The sequence below is a fragment of the Balaenoptera musculus genome, chromosome 5 (genome assembly GCF_009873245.2).
Source record: "Balaenoptera musculus isolate JJ_BM4_2016_0621 chromosome 5, mBalMus1.pri.v3, whole genome shotgun sequence".
Lineage (NCBI taxonomy): Eukaryota > Metazoa > Chordata > Mammalia > Artiodactyla > Balaenopteridae > Balaenoptera > Balaenoptera musculus.
Window position 1 is genome coordinate 13,757,976 of NC_045789.1, and position 26,495 is coordinate 13,784,470.

At 34.1% G+C, this 26,495-nt stretch overlaps 1 protein-coding gene across 1 annotated transcript in view; it reads left to right on the forward strand.

The window, feature by feature from the left end:
* GRID2 (glutamate ionotropic receptor delta type subunit 2) overlaps positions 1–26,495 on the forward strand; it is a 1,394,429-nt gene that overhangs the window by 819,475 nt on the left and 548,459 nt on the right. Inside the window, exon 5 of the mRNA XM_036853844.1 lies at positions 23,222–23,275. Coding sequence (XP_036709739.1) covers positions 23,222–23,275 — 54 coding nt within the window. The remainder of the gene's footprint in view (positions 1–23,221; positions 23,276–26,495) is intronic.

A 26,495-nucleotide genomic window follows, 5' to 3' on the forward strand; every position in this document is an offset into this window, starting at 1 on the left:
CACATCTTCTTTATCCATTCATCTGTCGATGGAAACTTAGGTTGCTTCTGTGTCTTGACTATTGTAAATAGAGCTGCAATGAACATTGTGGTACATGACTCTTTTGAATTATGGTTTTCTCAGAGTATATGCCCAGTAGTGGGATTGCTGAGTCATATGTTAGTTCTATTTTTAGTTTTTTAAGGAACCTCCATACTGTTCTCCATAGTGGCTGTATCAATTTACATTCCCACCAACAGTGCAAGAGGGTTCCCTTTCCTCCACACCCTCTCCAGCATTTATTGTTTGTAAATTTTTTTGATGATGGCCATTCTGACTGGTGTGAGGTAATACCTCATTTTAGTTTTGATTTGCATTTCTCTAATGATTAGTGATGTAGAGCATCCTTTCATGTGTTTGTTGGCAATCTGTATATCTTCTTTGGAGAAATGTCTATTTAGGTCTCTTCTGCCCATTTTTGGATTAGGTTGTTTGTTTTTTTGATATTGACCTGCATGAGCTGTTTGTATATTTTGTTGGATGCTCCCAACCTTAGTGGTGAGTCAGGTAGGAGAAACCAAAAACTTGTGCTATAGTGCCACCTTCTGGAGAATGCAAGGAAGGCTATCAACTACCAACCTGTTGAATTGCTAGAACCAAATTAATCCAAGACCTGCCTAAATAAGAAAGGTGTTCACTATTTCAAATAAAGCAGCAGAGACACTTTTCATCACACACCATGAAAAAATCACGCTAACATGGTATCACAAAAAAGGATAATTTTACAGTAACTAAACCCAAAGACATGAAATATTGGAATCTAACTGATAAAGAATTTAAAATAACTGTCATGAAAAAGTTCAGTGAGCTACAAGAAAAATCAGAAAGGCAATACAGTGATCTCAGGAATAAAATTAATTAACTGAAGGAGCACTTTACCAAAGGGATAAAAATTCTAAAAACAAAAAATAACACACACAAACACACACACACACAAACAAACCAAAAAAAAAAAAAAAACCCCAAACAAAATTCCTGGAGCTGAAGAACTCAATAAATGTGATGAAGAATGCATTAGAAAGTACTGGAAATAGAACAGATCAGATGAAAGAGAGGATAAGCAAGCTCAAGGATAGAAATATAGAAATGATTCAGGTGGAAGAGGAAAGAGAACTAAGATTTTTAAAAAGTAAAGAAATGCTACAAGAACAATCTGACTCCATTAGAAAAGCCACAAAAAGTGTAATGGGTATAAAAGAAGGAGAAAAGAGAAAAATGGGAGCCGAAAACATATTTAAAGAAATAAGAGCTGAGAACTTTCCAAACCTAGGAGAGGAACTGGATATACAAGTCCACAAAGCTAAGAGAACATCTTATTATCTCAATGCACAAACCCTCTTCAAGACACATTACATTAAAACTGTTAAAAGTCAATGATAAAGAATTTTAAAGGCAGCCAGGGAAAAAAGGACAGTGACCTATGAAAGAACCCCCACTAGACTTCCAGCAGATTTCTCAGCAGAAACTCTACAGGCTAGGGGAGAGTGGAATGACATTCAAAATATTGGAAGATAAAAACTGCTGGCCAGGAATACTCTCTCTGGCAAAATTATCCTTCAGATATGAAGAAGAAATAAAGACTTTCCCAGACAAACAAAAGCTGAGTGAGTTTATCACCACTAGACCTGCCTTACAAGAAATGTTGAAAAGATCTCTTTGAGCTGAAACAAAAAGAACTACAACAAACTCTGATTAATATGATAAATAGTCAGAATTAGAATATCGTAACTCTTTTTTACAGTAGTGAACTTAACTATGGCATAAGGGTTAAAGGAAAAGAACATTAAAAATAACTATAGCTACTATAACTTGTAACAAAATCACATGATAAAAAGAGATAATTTGTGACATCAAAAACATAAAAGGGGAAGAGTAAAAGGATGGAATCTTTATAGGTGAATGAAGAGAAATTGCTATCAGCAGTAAAAAGACTGTTTTATCAATGAAAGGTTTTATGTAAACCTCATGGTAATCACAAAGCAAAAATTTAAAACATAAAGGGAAGACTGAGCAAATCACCATGGAAAACCAACAACTATAAAGTAGACAGAAACATAATGAAAAAGAAACAATGGAGAGACAAAATAAGCAGAAGGCAAAAGATAAAGTGGCAGTAGTAAATCCTTACATATCCATAATCTCCCTAAATGTAAATGGATTGAACTCACCAATCAAAAGGCATAGAGTGACTGGATGGATTAAAAAACAAAAAACAAAAAAACACAAGACCCAACTATATGTTGCCTATAGGATACTCATTTCAGTTCTAAAGACACATGTAGGCTCAAAGTGAAAGAATGGAAAATGATATTCCAAGCAAATAGAAACAAAAAGAAAGTGGGCATAGTCATACTTATATAAGACAAAATAGACTTCAAGCCAAAAATAATAACAAGAGACAAAAAAGGTCACTATATAATGATTAAGTGGGCAATATATCAAGAAGGTATAACAATCATAAATAAATATGCTCTCAACACCTGAGCAGTGAAATATATTAAACAATAACTGATCTTAAGAGAGAAATACACAACAATACAATAATTGTAGAGGACTTCAGTACCCCACCAGCAATGAATAGATCTTTCAGAAAGAAAATCAAAAAGGAAACATTGGAATTGAACAACACTTTAGAACAAATTGACTTAATAGACATATATAGAACATTCAATCCAACAGCAGCAGAATACACATTCTTCTCAAGTTCATATGGAACATTTTCCAGGATAGATTGTGTGATAGACCACAAAACAAAACTTAGCAAATTTAAGAAGATTGAAATACCACCTATCTTCTCTGACCACAGTGGTATGAAACTAGAAATCAACAAGAGGAACTTGAGAAGATCTACACATATATGGAAACTGAACAACACACTTCAAAACAACTTTGGGTCAGAGAAGAAATCAAAAGGTAAATAAAATGTATCTTGAAACAAATTAAAATGAAAACACAACATATCAAATATTGTGGAGTGCAGTAAAAGCTGTTCTTAGAGGAAAGTTTCTAGTAATAAACACATATATTAAGAAATAAGAAAGATCTCAAATAAACAACTTTACACCTTAAGGATCTAGAAAAAGAAGAACATATTAAGCCCAAAGTTAGTACAAGGAAGGAAATGATAAGGATCAGAGCAGAAATAAATGAAATAGAGGCAGAAAAACAATAGAAAGGATTAACAAAATGAAGAGATTGTTCTTTGAAAAGAAAAACAAAATTGATAAACGTTTAGCTAGAAAAGAAGAGACAAGATTCAAATAAATAAAATTAGAAATAAAAGAGGAAAGATTGCAACTGATACTACAGAAATCCATAGAATTATGAGACTACTATGAAAAACCATATGCCAACAAATTACATAACCTAAAACAAATGGATTTATTTCTAGAAACACACAACCTACCAAGATTGAATCAGGAAGAAATAGAAACTAAGAACAGACCAATAACAAATAAAGAGATTGAATCAGTAATCAACCAACTCCCAACATAAAAAACTGCAGGACCAGGTAGCTTCTCTGAAAGAGAATTTTAAAGAAGAATTAATACCAGTTCTTCTCAAAACTCCTCCAAAATATTGAGAAGGGAACTCTTCCAAACTCATTCTATGAGGTCAACATTACTTTGATACCAAAACCAGGTAAGGACACAACCTAGACAACTATAGGCCAACATCCCTAATGAATATAGTTGCAAAGATTTTCAACAAAATATTAGCAAACTGAATTCAAGAACACATTAAAAGGATAACACAGCATGATTAAAAGGATAACACAGCATGATTTATCCCTGGGATGCAAGGATGGTTCAAATATGCAAATCAATAATGTAATATATAAACATCAATAAAATAACAGATAAAAATCACATGATAATCTCAATAGACACAGAATAAGCATTTGACTAAATAAAACATCTTTTTATGATAACTCTTCACAGATTGGGAATAGGAGGAACATACCTCAACATAATACAGAACATATATGACAAACCCATGGCTAACAGTATACTAAAGGTAGGGAAATTGAAAGATTTTTCCAAAGATCAGGAACAAGGCAAGTATGCCCACTCTTAGCACTCCTATTCAGTATAGTACCTGGAAGTCCTAGCTAGAACAAATAAGCAAGACAAATAAATAAAGTGCATCCAATTCAGAATGGAAGAAGTAAAACTTGTTATTTGCTGATGATAAGATCCTATATAAAGAAAGTTGTAAAGAGTCAGTCAAAAACTGTTGGAATTAATCAATGATTTCAGTAAAGTAGTAGTATACAAAATCAACATACCAAAATCAATTGCCTTCCTTTACACTAATAAAGAAGCGTCTGAAAAAGAAATAAAACCATTCCATTCAAAATAGCATCAAAAACAATAAAATACTTAGGAATAATTTTAACCAAGGAAGTGAAAGATCAGTACAAAGAAAACTACAAATCTTTACTGAAAGAAATTGAGGAAGATACAAACAAATGGAAAGACATACCATGTTCATGGGTCTGAAGAATTAATATTGTTAAAATGACCATACTACCCAAAGCCATGTATAGATTTGATGCAGTCCCTATTAAAATACCAAAGGCATTCTTCACAGAAACAGAAGAAACAATTCTAGAATTTGTTTGGAACCACAAAAGACCCCAGATAACCACAGCAACACTGTGTAAAAACAACAAAACTGGAGGTATCACACTTCTGAATTTCAAACTATACTACAAAACAATAGTAATAATAGTAGTATGGTACTGGCACAAAAATAGATACACTGAGTAATGGAACAGACTAGAAAGCCCAGAATTAAGCCCTGGCATATACAGTCAATTAATATTTGACAAGGACGCCAAGAATACTCAATGGGGAAAGGATAATCTCTTTAACAAAAGTGCTGGGAAAACTGGAGATAGACATACAGAACAATGAAACTGGGCCCCTATCTCACACCACTCACAAATTAACTCAAAATGTATCAAGGACCTGAACATAAAACTTGATACCGTAAAACTCCTAGAAGAGAACTTGGGGAATAAGCTCATCGGTATTGATCTTGGCAATAATATTTTGGGCATAATGCCAAAAGCACAAACAACAAAAGCAAAATTCAACAAATGGGACTACATAAAACTCAAAAGCTTCTGCATAGTAAAAGAAACAACAAAGTGAAAAGACAACCTACAGAATGGAAGAAAAATTTTGTGAACCATATTTCAGATAAGGCATTAATATTCAAAATATATAAAGAACTCAGCTAACTCAATAACAACAATAACAAAAATATCAAGTAATCTGACTAAAAAATGGGTAAAGAACTAAATAGAGATTTATCCAAAGAGGACATCAAAATGGACAGCAGGCATGTGAAAAGATGTTCAACATCACTAATCATCAGGGAAATGCAAAACAAAACCATAATGAGATATTACCTCACATCTGTTAGAATGGCTGCCATCAAGAAGACAAGAGACAACAGGTGCTGGTGAGAATGTGGTAAAAAGGGAACCCTTTTATGTTGTTGATGGGAATGTAAATTTGTCCAGCAACTATGGAAAACTATACTAAGGTTTCTCAAAAAATTAAAAATAGATCTACCATACAATCCAGAAATTCCACTTCTGGGTATATACCCAAAGGAAATGAAAACAGAACTTCTATGAGATGCATGTACTCCCATGTTTTTTGCAGTATTATTCCAAAAGCCAAGATATAGAAACAATCCAAATGCCCATCAATTGATGAATAGATTAAAAAGATGCAGTTCATATACACGATGGAATATTATTCAGCCATGAGAAAGATATTCTGCCATTTGCCATAACATGGATGAACCTTAAGCACATTATGCTACTCGAGATAAGTCAGACAGAGAAAGACAAGTACTGTATGACATCACTTATATGTGGAATCTAAGAAAGTTAATCTTACAAAAAACAGAGAGTAAAATGGATTACCAGGGGATGGGGGGTGGGGAATAAGAGCAATGATGTTTAAGGTTCAAACTTGTAACAAGTAGTAAATAAACCATAGAGATCTAATGCACAGTATAATGACTGTAGACAATATTGTACTGTAATTATATAATGTGATAAATATTACTACATTGGCATATTACAATATATAAAGTATCAAAGTAACATGCTGTACATCTTAAACTTACATAATGTTACACATCAAATTTATTCAATTCAAAAAAGGAAAAGATAGACTTTAAAACTGTAGCTATTAATTATACCTTAATGAATTTTGAGCAAATTTTTAACAAAAATTATTTAGAAAATATTTTTCTTGGGTTATTTCCATATAGGTTATTTTTTTAAAATAGTTCCTTTCTGTACTAGTGTGATCAAAGAATTTACACCCAATTTTTAAAAATAAATTTAATTTTATCAAAATTTCACATGTACTCAGTAAACATTTTTAAGTATTTATAAAACTAATAATGAACAATAGGAGTTGCTTCCTCCCTCCTCTCTTTCTCTTCACACTCTATGGAGGTAAACTTTCATACCTGTTTTGTTTTATCTACTTCTGATAGCTAAATATTTAAAATAACATTTCCACACTGCTTTTACTTGATTTTTCAGTTCTTGATATTATCTATTGAAAGACTAACATGAAATGTAGCTTATATATGTTATTTCACACAAAATTACCCTTTCCTCCCTATATAGTTTTAACACATTTATAACTAAATCCTTATTCAGTATTATCATTAATATGACCATGTGAACATTTTTTTCATGGTTCCAGGGAGGCTCAGATTGTTCATTCAATGTGCGTACTTTCACTGAATAACTTTTGTTCAGTACATCACTAAACCACCCATATATCCATTGGTTTTCTTAAAGAACAATTTTAAACTAAGCTCTCCTTGCCTCTGCTTTCAATGTTTTTTCCCTTCTAATTTAGTTACAGAAGTGAAATATAACTAGCATACATAGCATTACCATCATAATTTGACTTTAAATTTCTCATTTGGAATTTTTCAATATCATCACTTTTCGCCAATCTTTAAAACCGGTGTAAATATTCGCATTATTGACTGCTGAAAAGCAGTAACTTTTGAAAATGATTAATGGAATAGAAAATCTTGAACTCAGAAAATGATACTACTCTAGGTGCTGACTTTGTTGCCCTCTTTGGAGGAGCATATTTACAACTACTAAAGTTCAAACTTGTCAAATTGTTTTTGCATCTCTCTTTTGTATTATATTTTAAGTTTACATAGTTTAGAGAGCTCATCCTCTTTATGTCATAATTTTTCCCAAAATAAAATGTCTTAAGAAAGGGAATGATCTAGCACTTTTGTTTTGCTTTTATTAAAACAATAATAACAATAAACTCTAGTGTCTTGACATAGACTTTTTGTTTATATCCTTGATATTTTTAGAATTTAATATAGATTTCTATATTTTATTAAACTACATCTCAAAAGCCACTATTGATTTCTATAAATTGGATCAGCCATTGACTTAATAAAGAGGACTTAATTCAGCTCTCAAGGTAAAATTTATTCTTTTTTTAAGATTTACTGTCTCCTCAACTCCATTCAGAAATTTGGCAGATTGGATGGCCCTTGACATTTTGGTGAACCACTTGACAATGATTTTTAAATGGAGGTTTTTATTATGTTTTTTGTTTTAAGAAAAAAAGGTTGAAACTGAATAGAGTCTTTATAATAATTTAATGGTATTATTCTATGACAAAAAAAAAAAACCTAGAAAGAATTCAGTCCTATTTAAACATCAGTTGGTAAGAAATACTGCTTATTTGCTTCTTCCCACTCTGTACACCAGAATCTTAACTGCATTAGCAAGCTGTCTTCCTAGTAGCCTGTATACCTACTCTCGAATGTTGAGAGAGATTCTTTTACCATAGTCTTTGTAATTAGAAACATCAATTTGTTGAGTATAATTGAGCCCATGTGATTATTTTTAATATGTAATTTTTAATTTTTAACAAATTCTCCTTAAATGTAAGTATGAATTTTTTTACAAATCATAAATTGTACATATGGTAGTTACTCTAAATCTTCAATTTGTCAACTTTAAAGATTGTTTAAAAAATCTTATTTTAAAAATAACTGTAAAAACATTATTCATATTTTTCTTTTTGTCACATCCAGATTTGGCTTGTTGTCTTCTGTGCATCACCAACTGTTTCTAAGTCCAATATGTCCTGGCATATCAATTCTTTGTGTCAAGGAATATATAACAATTTGCATAAAAGTATCAATCTCAGCTTTCCATTTATTCACAGTTCATTTTAGGTATATTTTATTTATCAATAATGTTTCACTAAAAGTTTATTTCCATCCACTATATTCTGGAAAATGTCAACCAGAATTTGCTCATTTTACTCAGAATGTCTTCTATCCATTTCTGCATGACCATTCAGCATTTTTTTTATGCTTTCCCAATATCTCTCTATAATAGCAATATTAGCCATCTACATTCCACATTCGAAGACTCAATGGTGATAGGATACTGTTCAGTTATTTTTGTTGGAGCTAGTGTCTTATGGATATAACCATGATTTTGGAAGAAAGGAATAATAATTTACCTACACAGGAGCTGGACCCATAACTTTATTAGCATTGAGCTAATCATACTGCAAGTCAGAGTGAACTCGTGTCTATAGGAACGAGCATACTAAACTAAACTACCATAGGCTCTTTCTTCATTAGACAATAATGACTTAGTCTGTAGTGGGAGCATATATATGTATATATTTTAAAACTCTGTGTTATACCAGTGTCTGTAAAATAAAACAATCATACAAGTTAAAGCCATATCATTCCATTTCAACAACTGTGGTGACCAGATCAGAGAATGATATTTACTTCGACTATGTCCTTGTCCTTAATTCTCACAAGAATAAGTACTGTCAGAATACTCAAAGAAAGTCTTCAAGGCATCTTGGAAGAAATGCTTTCGAAGCTTGTCAATCAGCCTGCATTATGACTGTTTTCAAATTTCTCTAGAGAGGAAAACAGGTAGCCTTCAAATTGCAGCCATTAGCGCATCTTTTGGGTCTGAGGGAGACCAGGGAATTATTATCTAATAATCTTCTTTGCTGTCTGACTTTGTATTCTGACCTGAGTAAACTGTGAAATTAGGCTAAATATGAAACTATCCTGTGAAACAGTGCTAAGTATTTAAGTAAACTATGAAACATATGGGAGATTCCAAATCAGTTTGTAACTCTTTAATATGGACCAGGAAGGTCCTGGCACATATTTCCAAGCCACTCCTTGAATTATGAACCACAGTTGTGCCACGCAGCATTTGTGGCCTCAATGCTAGTGACAGAAACACAGCTTCGTCCCATTGTATAATTCCCAATAAAAATTAATTCTCAAAAAATAAAACTGACTAAAGAGAAGAAATACATACAGTAATCTTCAGAACATTTTTTTTCTTTTCTCTTTATCTGCCTGGAGTTAGTTAAAACAAATCTTGACCCATCATTTATTTAACAACTTAGCAAAACTGATTGTCACGGTTGAACCTGGAATGGCATATAAAAAATAAAGAATACAAATCTAATGATGTATTTCAGGATATAATTGGTAGCCTGTACTCAAGGCTGACCTTATCACTTGGGGATGAAAAAAAAAACACGGTAGTAAAATAAAAACAATGTTTATGTTTACCAATCTCCTAAATTTAATTCTTTTAAATAATAACCCATCACTCCAAATGGAAAATTTTGTGATCAGAATAATTTGTGTAAGGGTATGATTTATGCCACAATGAATGGGGTGTAAATAGCAATATTTTAATATGTGTACAGAAGTTTACTTCAAATAAGAAGCTATTCTTAGACAATAGACTTAAAATGACTATATTCTTTCATCTTTTCTCCTATGCAAAGATGTATGGATTTAGTTGTTTCTTTTAGAATATTACATGTACACTGGCAGGCAATAGTATATTTTTTCATATTCCTAATAAGTATCCCGTGGAGCTAAGCTGAAAGCTCACTTACAACAAAGACCAAGTCTGTCTTGGTCAGTGGAACAACTCCAGTCCCAGCCCTGTGGCTAGTATATGTCAGGTGCTGGAAAAGGTTGAATGATATTGTTAAATTAATTGAATGGACATAGAATCAATGCCAAGTCATCACACTCAGTGCCTGACCAGGGCTTTTTATAAAGCAGTAGATCTCAAAATAATTCACTAAACCTGAAACATGGGCATCAACTTGTTAGAAATGCAAATTCTCAGACTCCATGACAGATCTTCAAAATCAGAGACCCTGGGGTGGGCCCAGCAATTTGTGTTTAAAAAGCCCTCAAGGTAATTCTAGTGTGTGCTAAAACTGAGGATCACCAAGGTAAAGAAGCCTCAAGTACAGTCTACAAAGTGACATCAAAGTTTTTCAGAATTATGAGAGTGTCTCAATGATCTGTTTTAGAAAGACAAGTCCTATGGACAGATTGTGCATTATTTTAATTTGTCAAGAACTTTTTTATTTCTCAAGAATTCATTTTAACTAGAGGAGCTATTCCCTATTCATGTGTAGTAAATTATGTGTTTTGTGTAGGAAGGCTGCCTTAGTTGGAGTTACTGGTACAGATCCTGAGACAAGGACTTGGGTGCAGATGGTTTATTAGGGAATTGGTCCCAAAAAGCACAAGTGAGGAAATGATGAGCATGAGAGAGTAAAGAGAAAAGCCAGTCAAGAATGTGTTACAAAAATGCCTGTTGGTGGGAATGTAAGTTGGCACAGCCACTATGGAAAACAGTATGGAGGTTCCTCAGAAAAATAAAAATAAAATTAACATATGATCCAGCAATCCCACTCCTGGGAGCATACCTTGACAAAACTGTAATTCAAAAAGATACATGCACCCCTATATTCGTAACAGCACTATTCACAATAGCCAAAACATGGAAACACCTAAATGTCCATAGACACATGAATGGATAAAGAAGATGTGGTACATATGTACAGTGGAATACTACTCAGCCATAAAAAAGAATGAAATAATGGCATTTTCAGCAACATGGATGAAACTAGAGGTTATCATACTAAATGAAGTGAGTCAGAAAGAGAAAGACAAATACCATATGATATCACTTATATGTGGAATCTAAAATATGCCACAAATGAACCTATCTACAAAACAGAAACAGATTCATAGACATAGAGAACAGACTTGTGGTTGCCAAGGAGGAGGAGAGAGGGAGAGGGATGGAGTGGGAGTTTGGGGTCGGTAGATGCAAACTATTACATTTAGAATGGATAAACAACAAGGTCCTAATGTATAGCATAGGGAACTAAATATATTCAATATCCTGTGATAAACCATAATGGAAAAGAATATAAACAAAGAATGTATATATGTGTATAACTGAGTCACACTGCTGTACAGCAGAGACTGACACAACATTGTAAATCGTCTATACTTCAGTAAAATAATTGAAAAAAAATGTGTTACAGAAATGGATTACAAATGTGGGCAAACAGGGCTTAATCCTATGGTGAACCTTCTTAGAAACTGTGTGTGGAATATACCTCAGAATCATCCCACTGGAAGGTGGGGAGACTGAAGCCTTTATCTACTTTCTCCCATCCCCATTGGTTGAGAGTTGACCTGCAGTGATGCTAACATACCCCTACATCTAGGTTATATTTGCGTATAGCCAAATAAGCTGGAGAAGGTCCTCAGGTAGAGAAGATAAGAGACATAGACTCTTGAGATGGGACATGACGATATGCTGGAAACTGTTTTCACCTGCAGTTGCAGGCAGTTCACACAGGCTGCGGGGCTATGAGGCAAAGAAACCCTCTAACATGATAATTCTCACCCAGTTCACAATAATCATTTAATGTCTATTATGAGACAGGTTCAGAGTTAGTGGTTGGGAATATAAAAATAGATAAAACACCATTCCTGCCTCAAGAAGATTTTGATGTAGTGGAGAAGTAGACAAATTAAAAAGGTAATTAAAATATAATTAGATATGTTCAGTGTCAGTGGTATATGTCTACATTTAGAAGAGGAATTTGTGGGGGAGAGGGGGTAGTGATCATGGATGACTTCTTAGAGGTGCTGATGATAATCATGGTGAAGGGGGATCCTGAAGACACTTAGAGGCTGGCCAAATGAAAGAGGCTTTGCGGGTGGTGATGGGGTTTGTGTTTGTGGACAGAAGCCAGAATGATTGAGATGTGGATGGGAGGTGTAAAAAAAGAGAAAACAATCATAGGCAATATTTGAGAAGATTGTCTGTACAAGTCGGTTGAGAGATCATGTGTTAGGTGGAAGGAAGTCTAGCATCTCATAGGTGATAAAAGGAGAGATATGGAAGGCACAAGAGTGTGTAGGTAACTGATGCTGCAGATTCCCTAAGGGGGAAAGAATAAAGGGACCTAAAGTTCTGTTGAAAAGATTAGGCCCTTTTTAGGAGAAAGAGTGCCTATTTTCACTGTGGAGTGAAGAGAGGGTATGAATGAAGTTAAGATGGTGTGTATTTATTTGTAAAATAGAGAAAATATTAGTGACTACCTTCAAAGGGTTGTTAGGAGACCTAACTGATGAAAGACACTAAAATCTTTACCGTTGCTTCTCACAGGTAGTACAAACCCCAGAATGTTAGCTAGTATTATTCAAATAAGGATTTTGTTTATTTGCTTGCTTTGCTTCAGATTTTAGAGGGACAGAAATTTGAGGGCTTAAAACCATGTCTACCCATTGATCATTACTTTAGTTAGGAAATAGTTACCCATGAAGTTGTAAGGAAATGGGCTAGGGGAGCTGGTTGAAGGTTGATTGTTACTGTCATGGGAAACGGGAAGGAGCAAAACTGATAATACATACACGGAGAATTGCTAGCTGGAATCAAGTATCCAGTAAAGGTTGGAAGCCATGTTTTTGCAGTGACACTAAACCACATAGTTGTGTGATCCATTTCTAGGAAAGGTGCAGCAGTGTCTTCTAAGGCATGTAAACAACATTCAGGGTAACACTAGTCATTTTGTAGAAATTGTGCACTATAAACACTGACAGATAAGCATATATATAAACAGTTTTTTAAAACTTGAAAAAATTCATCAAGATGTTTAAGATCAATGAAAATTCTAAAATGTATAAGATGATTTTGAATATTCTTATATCATGCGATCATAGCCCGGGTTCCTTTGTCAAACTCTGAATTCTGTTCTACAAATGACATTTAATTTGAGCATTCAGCAGTTGGTGCCTCAGTTTCAACTGACATTTTGTTACTAAACACAGTTCTAACACCATAAGGTGATTTGTCAGTGGTAAGAAGAAGATGGTTTATATTTCACTATAGTGAAATAGCACAGACGGGAGAGTCAATTGCTTGGAATTCTGGAAAGTGTCCATGCCGTCAAGTCCAACATTATTGAAAACATTTTTTTACACTAGTCTACAAGGTATACTTTTTATGGAAAAAGCTATGAAAGAAACTTGGAAACATTAGAAAGCTTGACGGCGCTGTTTTAATTCTGTAAAAAGTTCAAGGATCATACCTCCAATGAGCTTAAATATCTTGAGAATGACCAACACAGTCACTTTAGGAATATGGCCATGGAAGTTCACAATTTTCATTTCTTTGTTTTTCTTTTGGGTACTTTGTTTTCTTTTGGATAAGACCTTTTTAAAGACTCTTTTTCCCCCATGAAGTCTTTTGATTCTAGAATTATCAGCATTTTATACCACTCTTGATATTTTAGAAAGCAGAGTCCCTGTGAAATACTGGAAGAGCCCAGGGATAACAGAAATATCCAACTAGGAATGTCTTTTAATAAGTAATAGTCAGCTTCCATAGTGGCTTCATCAATGATGCGCTATTGAAAACCCAGAATATGGCCAACTTACACAAGAACAGTAGTAAACTGATTAACTAACAGCAAAAGCTAGATGCTAATGCCTTATTGCCACAATACCCAAGACTCATTGTCCATTTTTTCTTCTAGAAGCTCTTGGCCCTTCGGCCTGACAATCAATCAGACTAAGATAGATGATAGATAGATAGATAGATAGATAGATAGATAGATAGATAGATAGATTTGATCAGTTAATCAGTATAGCAAGTTACATTCTGAAAAGAATATGGGAACTAAGACTCACTGAAAGAAAAGCAAATTTTCTTACGCCACTTTAAGACAAATGGCCATGGTACAGATTCGTGAATGAAATCATCTGCATTTCTCAAATTCTTCAATGGATCATTTTTTCTCTCAGAGGTGTATAGTAGATGCAATAATAAGTTCAATGGAGTTCAAATCCATAAAACTCCAGTGTATACCACACAATGTTCTGTAACGTTGTTTATAAGTATTTATATATTATATAATATTCAATTGTAAGTATTTTAACTTTTAAGAAAGCATAATAGTTTCTGAAACTTGGGGAAGCAGGGCTATGAAAATATTATATAGAAAAGATATTTACTAATTATTGACTCCAGCTTCCACCCCTGGCTTTATGATTTGGGTAATTTACTTCAGCTTTTTCATATGCAAGCTGGACATAAATGTAGTGCTCACGTCATAAGGATATTGTGAGCATTAAATAAGTTATAAAAGCACTAAGTGCCTGGCACATAGTAACCACTCAGTTAATATTAGCTTTTATTATTATCACTGATATTCTATAAATGATATTCAATAAACACTTACTAAATTGAATAAATACATTCATAGTCTCCTGTGAGTACTGTCAAAATTACTGCAGCAACCTGAGTAAAGAAGGGAAAGAGGGTTAATGAAAGAAAGTGATCAACATTTTTCAACACATACTGTTACAGGTGCTTTAGATACATTCATCCGTTTAATCCTCACTATACATCTGTGAAAAAACTGTTATTCAGATAATCATGGAACTGAGACTCAGAGTAAGTAACATATCTGACTGTCAATAAAAAGACCCAGCATTTAAACTCAAGCCCCGTTATTCAAATTTTATGTTCTTTTTCTAATATCACATAGCCTCCAAGTTCTGAGGTATTTGACTTTGGAGATTTGAAATATTGTATTTCTATACTTCATTACCATGAAAATAATCAAGATCACCTCAGTTGATAAAGTGTAAATTGGGTCACTTTCTGATTATTTAATTTTTTGAAGTTAAATTCCAGCTAATGACTTCCTGTCAATACAAGTTTATCGAATGGTTTGGTTTTAGGTGAAGTTGGGATCCACAGATGTATAAACATGAGTTAGGGCTATATAATTACCTTTTCTCCACAGACAATATTTAGTGAAAATCTGCCTCGTGCCTGGCAACAAGTTTTATTGAAACCTTATCTGCTTATGATTATTCTAAGGATATGGACCAGTAATCTAAATGAAATTCTCACTTCTGTGAAGCTTATATTTTGGTGCACAAAAAGAGACAGTAAGTGTGTGTGTGTGTGTGTGTGTGTGTGTGTCTCATGTGGGATAAGTGCATAGGGAGAGCAAGGATGGGTATCATGGAAGGCATGCCTGATGGAGTGATATTTAGACAGAAAGCTAGATGAAGGGAAGGAGGAGCCAAGTGCAAGTCTTGGGTGCTGAGGACCAGCAAGAAAGCGGTCCAGCTGAAGCACAGGGAGTAAGTGGGATATAAACCACAAGACGCCCTCACAGCCAGTTACATAACTACACACTATTTAATTAAGGCTGGAATAAAGCACAGTGTTAGAGAGTGCAAGAAGGGGAACAATACTGCTCGGGGTTAGGGAGGTAGGGGTGGGAAAGGATTTGACATTTGTTTCAGTCTTTGAATTTTGAGAAGTACTTTGTCAGGGAGAGAGAAAAGAGAACAGATCAAAAGGAACAGAGCAAAAGCATGAAAGTTCACAGTTGTGAAGGGCCTGTATGTTGCCTTTTGATGTGATCAGTAGACTTCTCTATAAGATTTTTTTTCTTTATTTGCTTCAAGATACCAAGAAAGCCTTACTTCCTAAAACCTAGCAATTAAGTGCCAGAGTGTCCCCACATCATCATTTTAAGCTCTGATCAACATCCAAATAAGAACTTATATTTATTTTTTTGGCCAGTTATACTTAAGAATTAATTTACTCTGCCAAGGGTCACTTAGCTTTCAAAAAATAAAGTAAAATAAATATTTTAATGTAATTCCTGTCTTGTGCTAAAAGTTAACATATTAGAATATGATAAAACAGACACGGCAAAGGATGAGTCGTCCTTCAACAAACACTGCTTTTCTTTATTGTTTTGGGATAATGTACCTTTAATCACTACAGCTGACATCTAAAAGAATCCCAATGCAAGCAGAAACAGAGTTAAAACGGTAACACAATGGTCCCCACACTGGAAATAATTGTCAAGTGTTTATTTATAGCTTCATCAGGCAAAGTACGGAAATCATGACTTCGCTTTTAATCACTGTTCAATAATTTAGGACACAGGAATGTGGTCTATGCCGTATGATGAACACAGATTCTCTATTTTCTTACGTTAGTGCCCATCCTTCCACATTAAGAAGCAGAGCAGGTAGCATACTGTTGGCCAGATCTCAGTGGTGGCGTACTTCCACCTCCCAGGGGGTGTGGGAAGACCCAACTGCACAGCAGTAACTATAATTCTAGCATATCCGTTTATGAAATAACTTTGGCAGTAATGGCAAGAGGATTTGGATGAAAGTGTATTTGTGGTCTTCCAGCTGGAAGATCAGAGCAGAGATTCTAAAGCAAAAGGCACAGAGTGGGATGGCAGATAGTGGCTGCTTGGATAAGAACAGAAGAGAGTTGGGGATCCATGCTGAGCTCCAGGGGAAATGCAAACAAGACAGTCTTTTCAGAATAGCCTTTTGCTGCCCACTGTCAGCGCAAGAGATTACTGATGCCATCTGCTGGATACTCTTGGGATTTAAAAATGGAATCTACACAAATGATACCCTAGTGTCCCTTTATACTGTGGCTTCAGTTCTTCTAGTGAGAGGAAAAACAAAAACCAAATAAGCTAAAAACAAAAACAGAGCAAAGCAAAGTCACGTACACGTTTAGTGTACCTTAAGGTTGGAGCTTCGTGTTGTCACTCTGCACTTCAGAGAACTATAGTATTTAATTGTATTGTGTTTTCTAGCAGAAGTCTGTGGTAGTGCAATATATATATGACACTCAGGCAACCAGATGTTGAGTTTGTACTATAAATCCATGAATCTATTGCTAAAAATCTGCTATGCAATATTAATTTTATACATGATATACACCCTTTCTGTATTTTATTGGAAAAGAGGATAGTGGTTTGGTTTGGTTTTGTCTTATTTTAATTAGAAATGGAGAAAAAGAATAAAAAGAAAGAAGAATAAGTGTCACTATTTTGTCAGAACTCTTACATATGTGTTTGGGTTTTACATAAAATATGGTAATTCAGATTTTTTTAATATATGTTCTTGTTTTGTGAAAAATAGCCTTTGTTACTTCGACTCTCTGTAGGATTATTGTAAGGCCATGTTTTTAAAATTACAAAATTCCTCATGGTGCTTCAATAAAATTTTAGAATTCTTAGAAATGTGTAGTTAAGTAGCATTGATTCTGGTCTACATCAACTCAAAAGTACTAATGCCATGAGATCTGTAGTGGGAAAAATGGTTTCTATGGTCAAAATCATTTGGAATATGCTAAATTCCAAATATCTTACCTTGGAGATCCGTAAAGCACATTCATTAAAATATGATGAGTTGGTATTTATTGAGAGTTTACTATGTGCTATTATTACATTTAATCTTTGTCATGATTCTATCACATGGGCACTATCATTAACCCTAGTGACAAATTAGGAAACTGAGGCTTACAGAATTGGTAATTTGTTCAAAGTCACACTGTAAGAAAATAGAGAAAACTCTCTGACTTTAGAGCTCATAAGTCTGAAATCATATGCTCAAAATAATAATATATGAAACAATATTATGCATTATATGATTTTTATATTAATTATATTTCAGTGTTGATATTAACCTGTTAAAAGCTTTGAGGATTAATGCAGTAATGACATCTATTCAACTTAGCTTAACTTGGCATTTCTAAATCTATTTGGCTTCTGAATGCTTACAAAGTTTAGTGGAAATAGTGTTCCACAGAATACAGTTCTAGAAATGCTGATATAAGCTATAGTATTGCAGTAGGTGAGGAGCCAGGAAGGGAGTAGCTTTTTAGTATTTCTCTGACCACTTGCTCCAGATAACTGCGGTGTCTTTCCCCAGGCAGGCCACTGACTCCGAGGATTCCACTTGGTGTTTTGGAATGGGCAGGGATAGGAAGCAAACACCTGGTATCTTTGCTGCTGCAGATGTACAGAGCACAGGAACCCTTTGCATAAATGTGTAATGTGTAGTATATCCTGCAAAGGGAGTGAGCTTAATTTAGTTAAGCTACAAGGTTGAGTGAAAAACAGCATGCTGCTGTTATTGTTGAGTCAATTAAATTGTCCTCTGTGCTCGTAGGAACTGTTCCACATTTATTATCAGTGAGATACACGCTCTGGCAGTTTCTTTGCTTCGGAATGTCTTAAATTTAGCACATCTCAAGATTTGAGAACGGATGATGGAAGACATGGTGATAAATTGTCAGGCTTTTCTAGAGATTCAGAAGTTCTAAAGTTCCTGCCAGTGACAGATGGTCTGTCCTTACTCATCACTTGTCTTCCTGACAGGACTTGATTTTGTTTTTCCCCCTTTTTTGTTCAGTTCTCTTAAAGTAAGCTCAGCTTCTTGGGAGGTAGGGTAGTCTCATTTGTTATAACTATGTTACTATATATTGATGTGGTAGCAACCCTATATGAATATGCACCAAGCTCCCTCTACATGTGTAGTGATAAGACAGAAGCATGGGGCAAGAGGGGAGAGAAACAGATGACCAAGAAAAATCCATACTTCCTTTCTTCCTGTTATTTTGTAACCAAACCTACTAGAGTCCTCATTGGTTAGTTTTTTCTTACTGACCTGCCAGTTTCTTTTGATAGCCCAAGCATAATGTGATCTTTTGGGCAGTGCTTATTATTATAATGGTAATAAAATATACATTATTTTTTAGGACCATCATTATTTCATAGCAGTCAAAAATTTTTTTGGAAATTTTGGGTTAAATAGTACAATTAGGATGTACTAACTTGCTAGACATTTATAAGAATCCACAGGCTGAGACCAAACAACTGTAACAGTGATGGACTTAGATATAAAATAGGTTGCCACTGGGCAAAAAAGGAAATATTTCAATCAAATTGCTTAATCTTTTTCATTGACTTCAAATATGTTTACTGTTGAAATAGGAGATGTGCTACTTAGGTAAGGAAGACAAGAAAAAAACAATTTTCCCTGTTTGAGTTCTAGTATAACTGAAGATAAGTATGAAGGCTTAAAATATTCTAGGATGTCTTACAATTGCTTCTTAATCCTTTATCCAAACGTAATTCAGGCCTTCAAGTTGGTAATGCAATTAGTTTGATATAACATTACTTAGGTTAAAGTATATCAAATGGAAGTGATTAATATTAATAAAAAATTTTAAAATTATCAGATGAATTGATTTCAGATTTATAATAGTTGTTTGACATTTGTTATCTACACAAATACTGAGAATTTATTTTTATGTAAATATGTCTTTCCTAAGAATGTTCACCACATGTTAGCTCCATTTGATTAGATGGGAAAAGCATAAACAATATTATCACTCCTTTTTACCTTTTCTTTTAACTCTACTGTAAATTTTACTTCTCTGGATATATACATACATACATATATGTTATGTACCAGTATAGATATAGTAGTAGATTATATATAGATATCAATATAATATATATAAATATACACCTAATGTAAATAGATATATAGTAAGTTTCCAAGGTCTAGGCTATTGAAGTCCCCATCATCTTTTTATGTCCCTTACTAAATACTCCTTCCATTACAGGTATCAGATACCTTGTTAATTAGTGGCTTTTTACATTGCTCACTTTTAATAACATTCGATTATAAAAAATCAGAGAAGTCATGCCACATCATTTGTTGTGCATGAAGATATTAACCTAGACCTAAGGAAATTATATTCCTCTTTTAGTGGACGGCTCCTGAGATAGGCAGTGGAAGCATTAACTTTCTGTGTACAACATAGCAATAAAGTTTCAAAGCTTCTTTATAAGATGGTGTTGCAGTAATACATAGATTTTAGTTGTGTGTACATGAATATTTTGTTATATAATTAAAGGGACGAGACTACTTTTTCATTGTTAAGTGCTTTTCTGATGTAACTTGTTTTCCTTCCCCAAAGAAAAATGGGCTCATAAAAAAGTCCTGAGCATTCAGTATTTATAAAGAGGTCAACAAACATTGCACAGTTTTGAAATCATGCCTTTATAAAATCACAGAATTTAAAATTACCCTAATAAGTATGCTTATTAAAATTTATTAAGGTTAGAAGAAGGTGCCTAGCTAAGATTAGTAAAAATGTATTGCAATAAAGAGATAGGCTAAGTTACTCTAATCAGTAAACCCAAAATGCAACGTCTGAACATAACAGGGGTTTATTGCAGTGTTAGCGCAGTACCACATAAGGGAGTAGGGGAGTGGGGTCTACTCCATGAACTCGAGCTATTGTGGTAAATGATTTATTTCTGTATCTGTAGTAATGTGCTCATATTTCCCCCTCATCTCAAATGTGTACTGCAAAGTGTCTTATATTTTAGTTTTTTAAAAATTAATTAATTTATTTATTTTTGGCTGTGTTAGGGCTGCGTTGCTGCGCATGGGCTTCTCTAGTTGCGGCGAGCGGGGGCTACTCTTCATTGCGGTGCGCGGGCTTCTCATTGCGGTGGCTTCTCTTGTTGCAGAGCTTGGGCTCTAGGCACGTGGGCTTCAGTAGTTGTGGCACTCGGGCTCAGTAGTTGTGGCTCGCGGGCTCTAGAGCGCAGGCTCAGTAGTTGTGGTGCATGGGCTCTAGAGCGCAGGCTCAGTAGCTGTGGCTCGCGGGCTCTAGAGCGCAGGCTCAGTAGCTGTGGCTCACGGGCTTAGTTGCTCCGCGGCATCTGGGATCTTCCTGGACCAGGGCTCGAACCCGTGTCCCCTGCCTTGGCAGGCGGATTCTTAACCACTGCGCCACCAGGGAAACCCATATTTTAGTATTCGTGAGTAAAACCAAAGGCAAGAGTAAGAGATTGTTTCCCTGCCAACCCTAAGTAAAGGAGGGTGGTATAGTTAGTAGAACCATGGCCTCAGATGAAATATTTGCCTTTCTCCTTTGCTGAAACACAAGATTGAGCCTACACCTACAGAGTGTTTCATCCTTTTGCCTGAACGTTTATTTCAAGGCAGAGAATGTGAAAGATGAATAAATTTTATGGTCTAGACAAACTATCAGTGTTACCGTTGTAACTCTTAACTTCCACTTATTTCATAAATGCTGTTGCACAAAACAACTTTTCACTTAAAAAGTTCCACAGGTTGATGCAGAATTCTCATAGACTAAATTTTGCTTAATCTTGCCACATGATACAGATTATCTAAATGGGGACAATTTAAGCTAAATTGAGTCGTCTCTTCACTCTACTGCTAATATTGCTTCAGAAGTACTTTCAACCTATATCTTAGCTTTCACTTCTCTTTTCTCTGAATTCTTCCTATTTCCGTATTTCAGTCATACGTTTTTTCCTCCATATATATATATTTCTTTCTTTTTTATCCATAGAACTGTTTTCCTTATATCTGAGTCTCCAGTTTGTATTTCTTTAAATTCTTATGGAGGTCCCATTTGGTTTTTAATGCTTTTTATTGCTAATAAATTACTGATGGTTTGTCTAAGATTATTTAAGAAAAATAATTATAAAATTAGAAATAAGGGATGCCATTACTGGTTTAAAGTGATTTTTTTTAGCTAAAACTGAAAACTGCCATGGGTCATATTTTCTACATTGTTTCATCTAAAAGTTGAACATGCATGTATTTTTTAAAAAAAGATAATAATTGTATAACAAAAATAGATAACGTGTCCTCACTTCTATGATAATATGTTATCTATGCACCTTAGTAAGGTCATAAGAATCTATTTGATGTATATGGAAATAGTTTAAAATTTATACCAAAATTTTAAAAAATATTCTGCAAATAAGTATATACTTTGAGAAAGTATTGAATCGCACAGATGTATTTCCTATTGTGTTTCTCGTGATTCAATGAATCTTTCAGTAGGCATTTCTCAGTAGGACAAAGACTAATGCCCAAAAGTAATTCACACTTTATAACAATTCCTTGCTAGTTTTTAGAAAGCATCTTCACTTAAAACTCAAGCTTTTGGTATTATTGCTGAAAATAACACAGTAATCTCTTATAAAACAGTCTAACCTAACATTTATCTATATGTTCCATGACACGAATCATAAGAACATGTCTTAGAATATGTACGATAAAATTGGATAGAATGGAAACTTTGATACAAAAGCTACCTCTGTACACACACATACACGCACACACGTGGACATGCACCTGTACAAGGGTTGCTTTTTTTGACCTAAGCTAAGGATCATTTAGAATCAATTTATCCAAAGTTATTCAGTCAGGATTGCTACCTATATATAATTTATTTTTCTTTTACATAAGTTTTCTTTCTGTTCATATTATTAGCAAAACTACTGAAATTACCCACCTATAACTTGTGCTAGTATAATGTCCATTACTTTTAGTCTTTACATTCAGATAATTTTATGATTGGATCTCCTTAGAATACACATACACAAAACTTTTCAGAACATAGAGCATTTTACTTTGTTAAGACAATGACAAACGTATACACAGGGAAGTAGCAGATAAGAATGTTAAGTTAGAGCCAGATTATGGAGGGATATGTACTTAGATATTTATTAGGTAGATTATAGAAGTTCATCAAAGTTTATTTGGACTAGGAAATGTGTTTGGAACTCTACTCTCGGTTGAATCACTAAACATTATTATTTATATTATTTTTCAGTTGAAACCTTTGTTTTTCTGGGTTTTTAATTAATTATACTTTCAAACTTAATTAGAAAGTCTACAATGCACTTACAAGATGAACACAAATGCTTCCACCATGTTTTACTCTAACGGTTTTCCATCTTCAATTGAGTAACAAAGACCTTTCTAACCTGTGATACATTTTTGCCATTTGCCAAGTATATCTATTTAGTTTGGTTTGTTTTTCACAATTAATGCTGACTGATGGCTGGCTTGTTTTCTGTTCCAGGTTGTGGAGACGAATTTGGTTGCTTTTGACTGTCACTGGATCATTATAAATGAGGTAAAGCCAACTAAACCTCACTGTCAACTCTGGGTCCTGTTTTCATATGTGTAGTCACAGCATTTCCTACGGCCTTGAATTTCTAACAGAAAACAGAACACAAAGTAAACTTTCAGCTTACTGAATGGAGGCTGTTAAGTAAAAATAGAATAAGGAGTTTTTGAAAATTATAAAGGGCTTTGTACGAATAAAATAAATGGAGAACGTCTTCCCCACTGAATATCTTTCAGTCTTTTTTTCCGTTGGCACACACTGCCTACATCAGGAGATCATCTTTATAAAAAGTACAGTTCTTCTTTGTAAGCAAAGTGAATTCCTCCCAGTGGAGGGCTTGTGTTCCATTTATGTTTTACTGTTGTTTCTAGAACTTTTGTACCCCACCCCCTTACAAGTAGATTAAATAGTTCAGCACATGAATATGAATAAACAAGGGCAGATTGTTTTTCTTCTCATAAAGAAATATAACTGTTTTACAATTCACCAACTTGTCAAATTCCTTGTGAAAGTTTTTTTTTTTTTTTTCCCCTGTAAGGACAGTGCATAAGATTAAAAGTACAGTATTGCAACATGAGAGCTTAGTGAAATAAGTTGTTCCATTAACACCTGCCAATCAGAGTTGGAGAGGACAATGAGCACATCAGTCTGGGGCAAATAATGAGATCAACAAGATCTAGTATTCAATGTATCTATTACTTATGAATAAAAAGAATGTGTTATTTATCAACAGATACCAAATGCTGAATTATAGAATAATAAGTTTTGTCTCAGGAACAAAGTAGCATTTTGGGCAAGAATTCTGGTTTTGCAGTCGGCAAGATAGGTTCAATCCTGGCAATGAAATTGGTTAGCTGTGTTACTATGGATATATAATATAATCATCCTGTGCCTCAGGTTTTATTTTGTTTGTACGGTATGTATAATAACATTTACTTTACAAGTTCATAATGAAAAGTAAGTGAAATATTATCTAATGCTGTTAACACGGTGCCTGACAAATGACACTCAATAAATGGTACTGAAGTAATGATCAGAGCACATTAAAGTTCACAGATCACTTTCTCACATATTATTTTGTTGAATACTAAATAGTATTATGAAGTGTTGAGGGAATGGGGTCCACAGAGGGTATATGACTTGCCTCTCCTTACACAGAAAAATAAAAATGATTCTTAGTTTCAAGTTGTTTCTCCTACACCACACTTCATTGATGGAATTTTAGCTCCCTTGATGGTTCTTTTTAGTTCAGTTTAAAGTCACTGGAAACATCTTACAAGCCTGTTTTCAGTCTGACAAACTTTAGGTCTACATGATTTGTCAGTGTATTTCTTATGTCAAATTAAGCTGTGTTTTTCTGAGATCCTGACAGATAATGTGTATATGTGAGATCTGCTTTTCAATGAAGTTTTTAAGTCAATCTAAAATGACTAAACATCAGGGCAGAGTAAAGGGAAAAGGGAAACTTAACAAACCTTCATAATAACTTTTCTAATTCGGTAATTTCATCTCTATTTTTCTGCAAAGAATCTGAGGTTCAAATAAATTAAGCAGTTTGTAAAATATTACACAACTATGAAGAGGTGATAATGGGATTTAAAACAAGTCTTTTCTAGTCTAAAGCTTTGGTTGTTGCTTTGTTTTCTTTTTTGATAATTTTCCTTATAGGTTATATTTTTGAAATTTCTGCCACCTGAATTTCAATCTTATAAGAGCCATTATTCTATTACTTTTTGTCTTTAGCTTATTATTTTCTAGATTACTATTTTTTGAAATAGAGAATCTTCCTAATTCCTTGTTTTTATCTCACACCCACCTTCTGATGGGGAAGATACCACACAGATTTTCTGATATAAAACAAACTGGAGCCATTTTACTTGTTTATGTCAATATTGATGACTAGGGGGAAAAAGTGATCTCTTGCCTCCTTAGAGACATGGAGTAATCAAACCAATTAATACTTATAATTGATAAATGGAAATGCCCATTCCTTTCTATTCTTTGGTAAGATTGCAGAAGGGACCCCTGAATTAATTTTCTTTTTCCATATTCAACTTAACTTCTAAAGTTATACTTGAATCTTAAAAATGTGAACCGAGGTAGAGAGAGCTTCCCAGAACACCTTCCCAGAGCTTCCCAGAACACCTTCCCAGAGCTTCCCAGAACACCTTCCCAGAGCTTCCCAGATAAATGGTATTTATCTTTTCCCTGCAATCAGTGTCCATCTGTCTACTGCTTATTGGTCAATTTGTGCTGTGCAAGAAATCGCTCCTTCATATCATAAAGAGGAAGTTTGACTGAGTAGCATGTATTTCATTGATGATGTATATCATGGAAAGAATAATAGCTTCTATTTTACTATATCTTTCATAAACATTACAACTCATTTTGTTGAACTTCTCATTAAATTTTATTTCATAAAATATTAGGAGGGCAAATGGTGTCTTTAAATGAGTGTTCCATAATATGGGCCACTATATTGCAAAAAAAATTAAAACATCCACACAAACAGAGCAATCTAACTGGCAAATAACTCAAAAATGTTAGAATTATAGAACACAGTATAGGAAACCTCAGTTCTTTTCTCCTCCTTCACACTTTAGTTTCCTACTGTAAACTGTCATAACTATAACTTCACCTTTACCATTACTGAACCCCTTATCTCTTTTTTTACCCACAGTCCTCCTTACTAGTCCTGAGCAAAGATGTAATTTTAGGTGGGGCAGGTCAATAACACTTAGCCTTTGAAAAATCTTACGTTCACAGCCCACACTGTTTATATTGGTTATTATTTTTTTTTCTAAACTGGGTTAAAACTCAGAGATCAAGCATATTTTCTGTATTTTCATCCCTAAGAAAAACCATCTGTCCATGTATCTGTGGTTAGCACTCTTACTTCCACATGATTCTATTCAGCCACCTCATTCTCTCCGAAATATGCCTCAGGAAACTTGAGTCTCGCTACCTTTATTTCATTTACAGGCCTGTTTATAATGGATGAATCACTATTTACCCGAGTTACCGTAAAATAAGAAACATGGCTTTCTCGAATTTGCTAGGAAGATAATAAACTCTAAAAGGAACAATGACAACAACAAAACCCAACAACATGCAAATGCCCATTTTGATTGAACATGGAAATCGTGAATCTCACAAGTTTGGTTTGTGTAGCTACTATTTTGTTGCTAATTTTAAAATGGGTTGCAAACATTTATTTAATCTTATT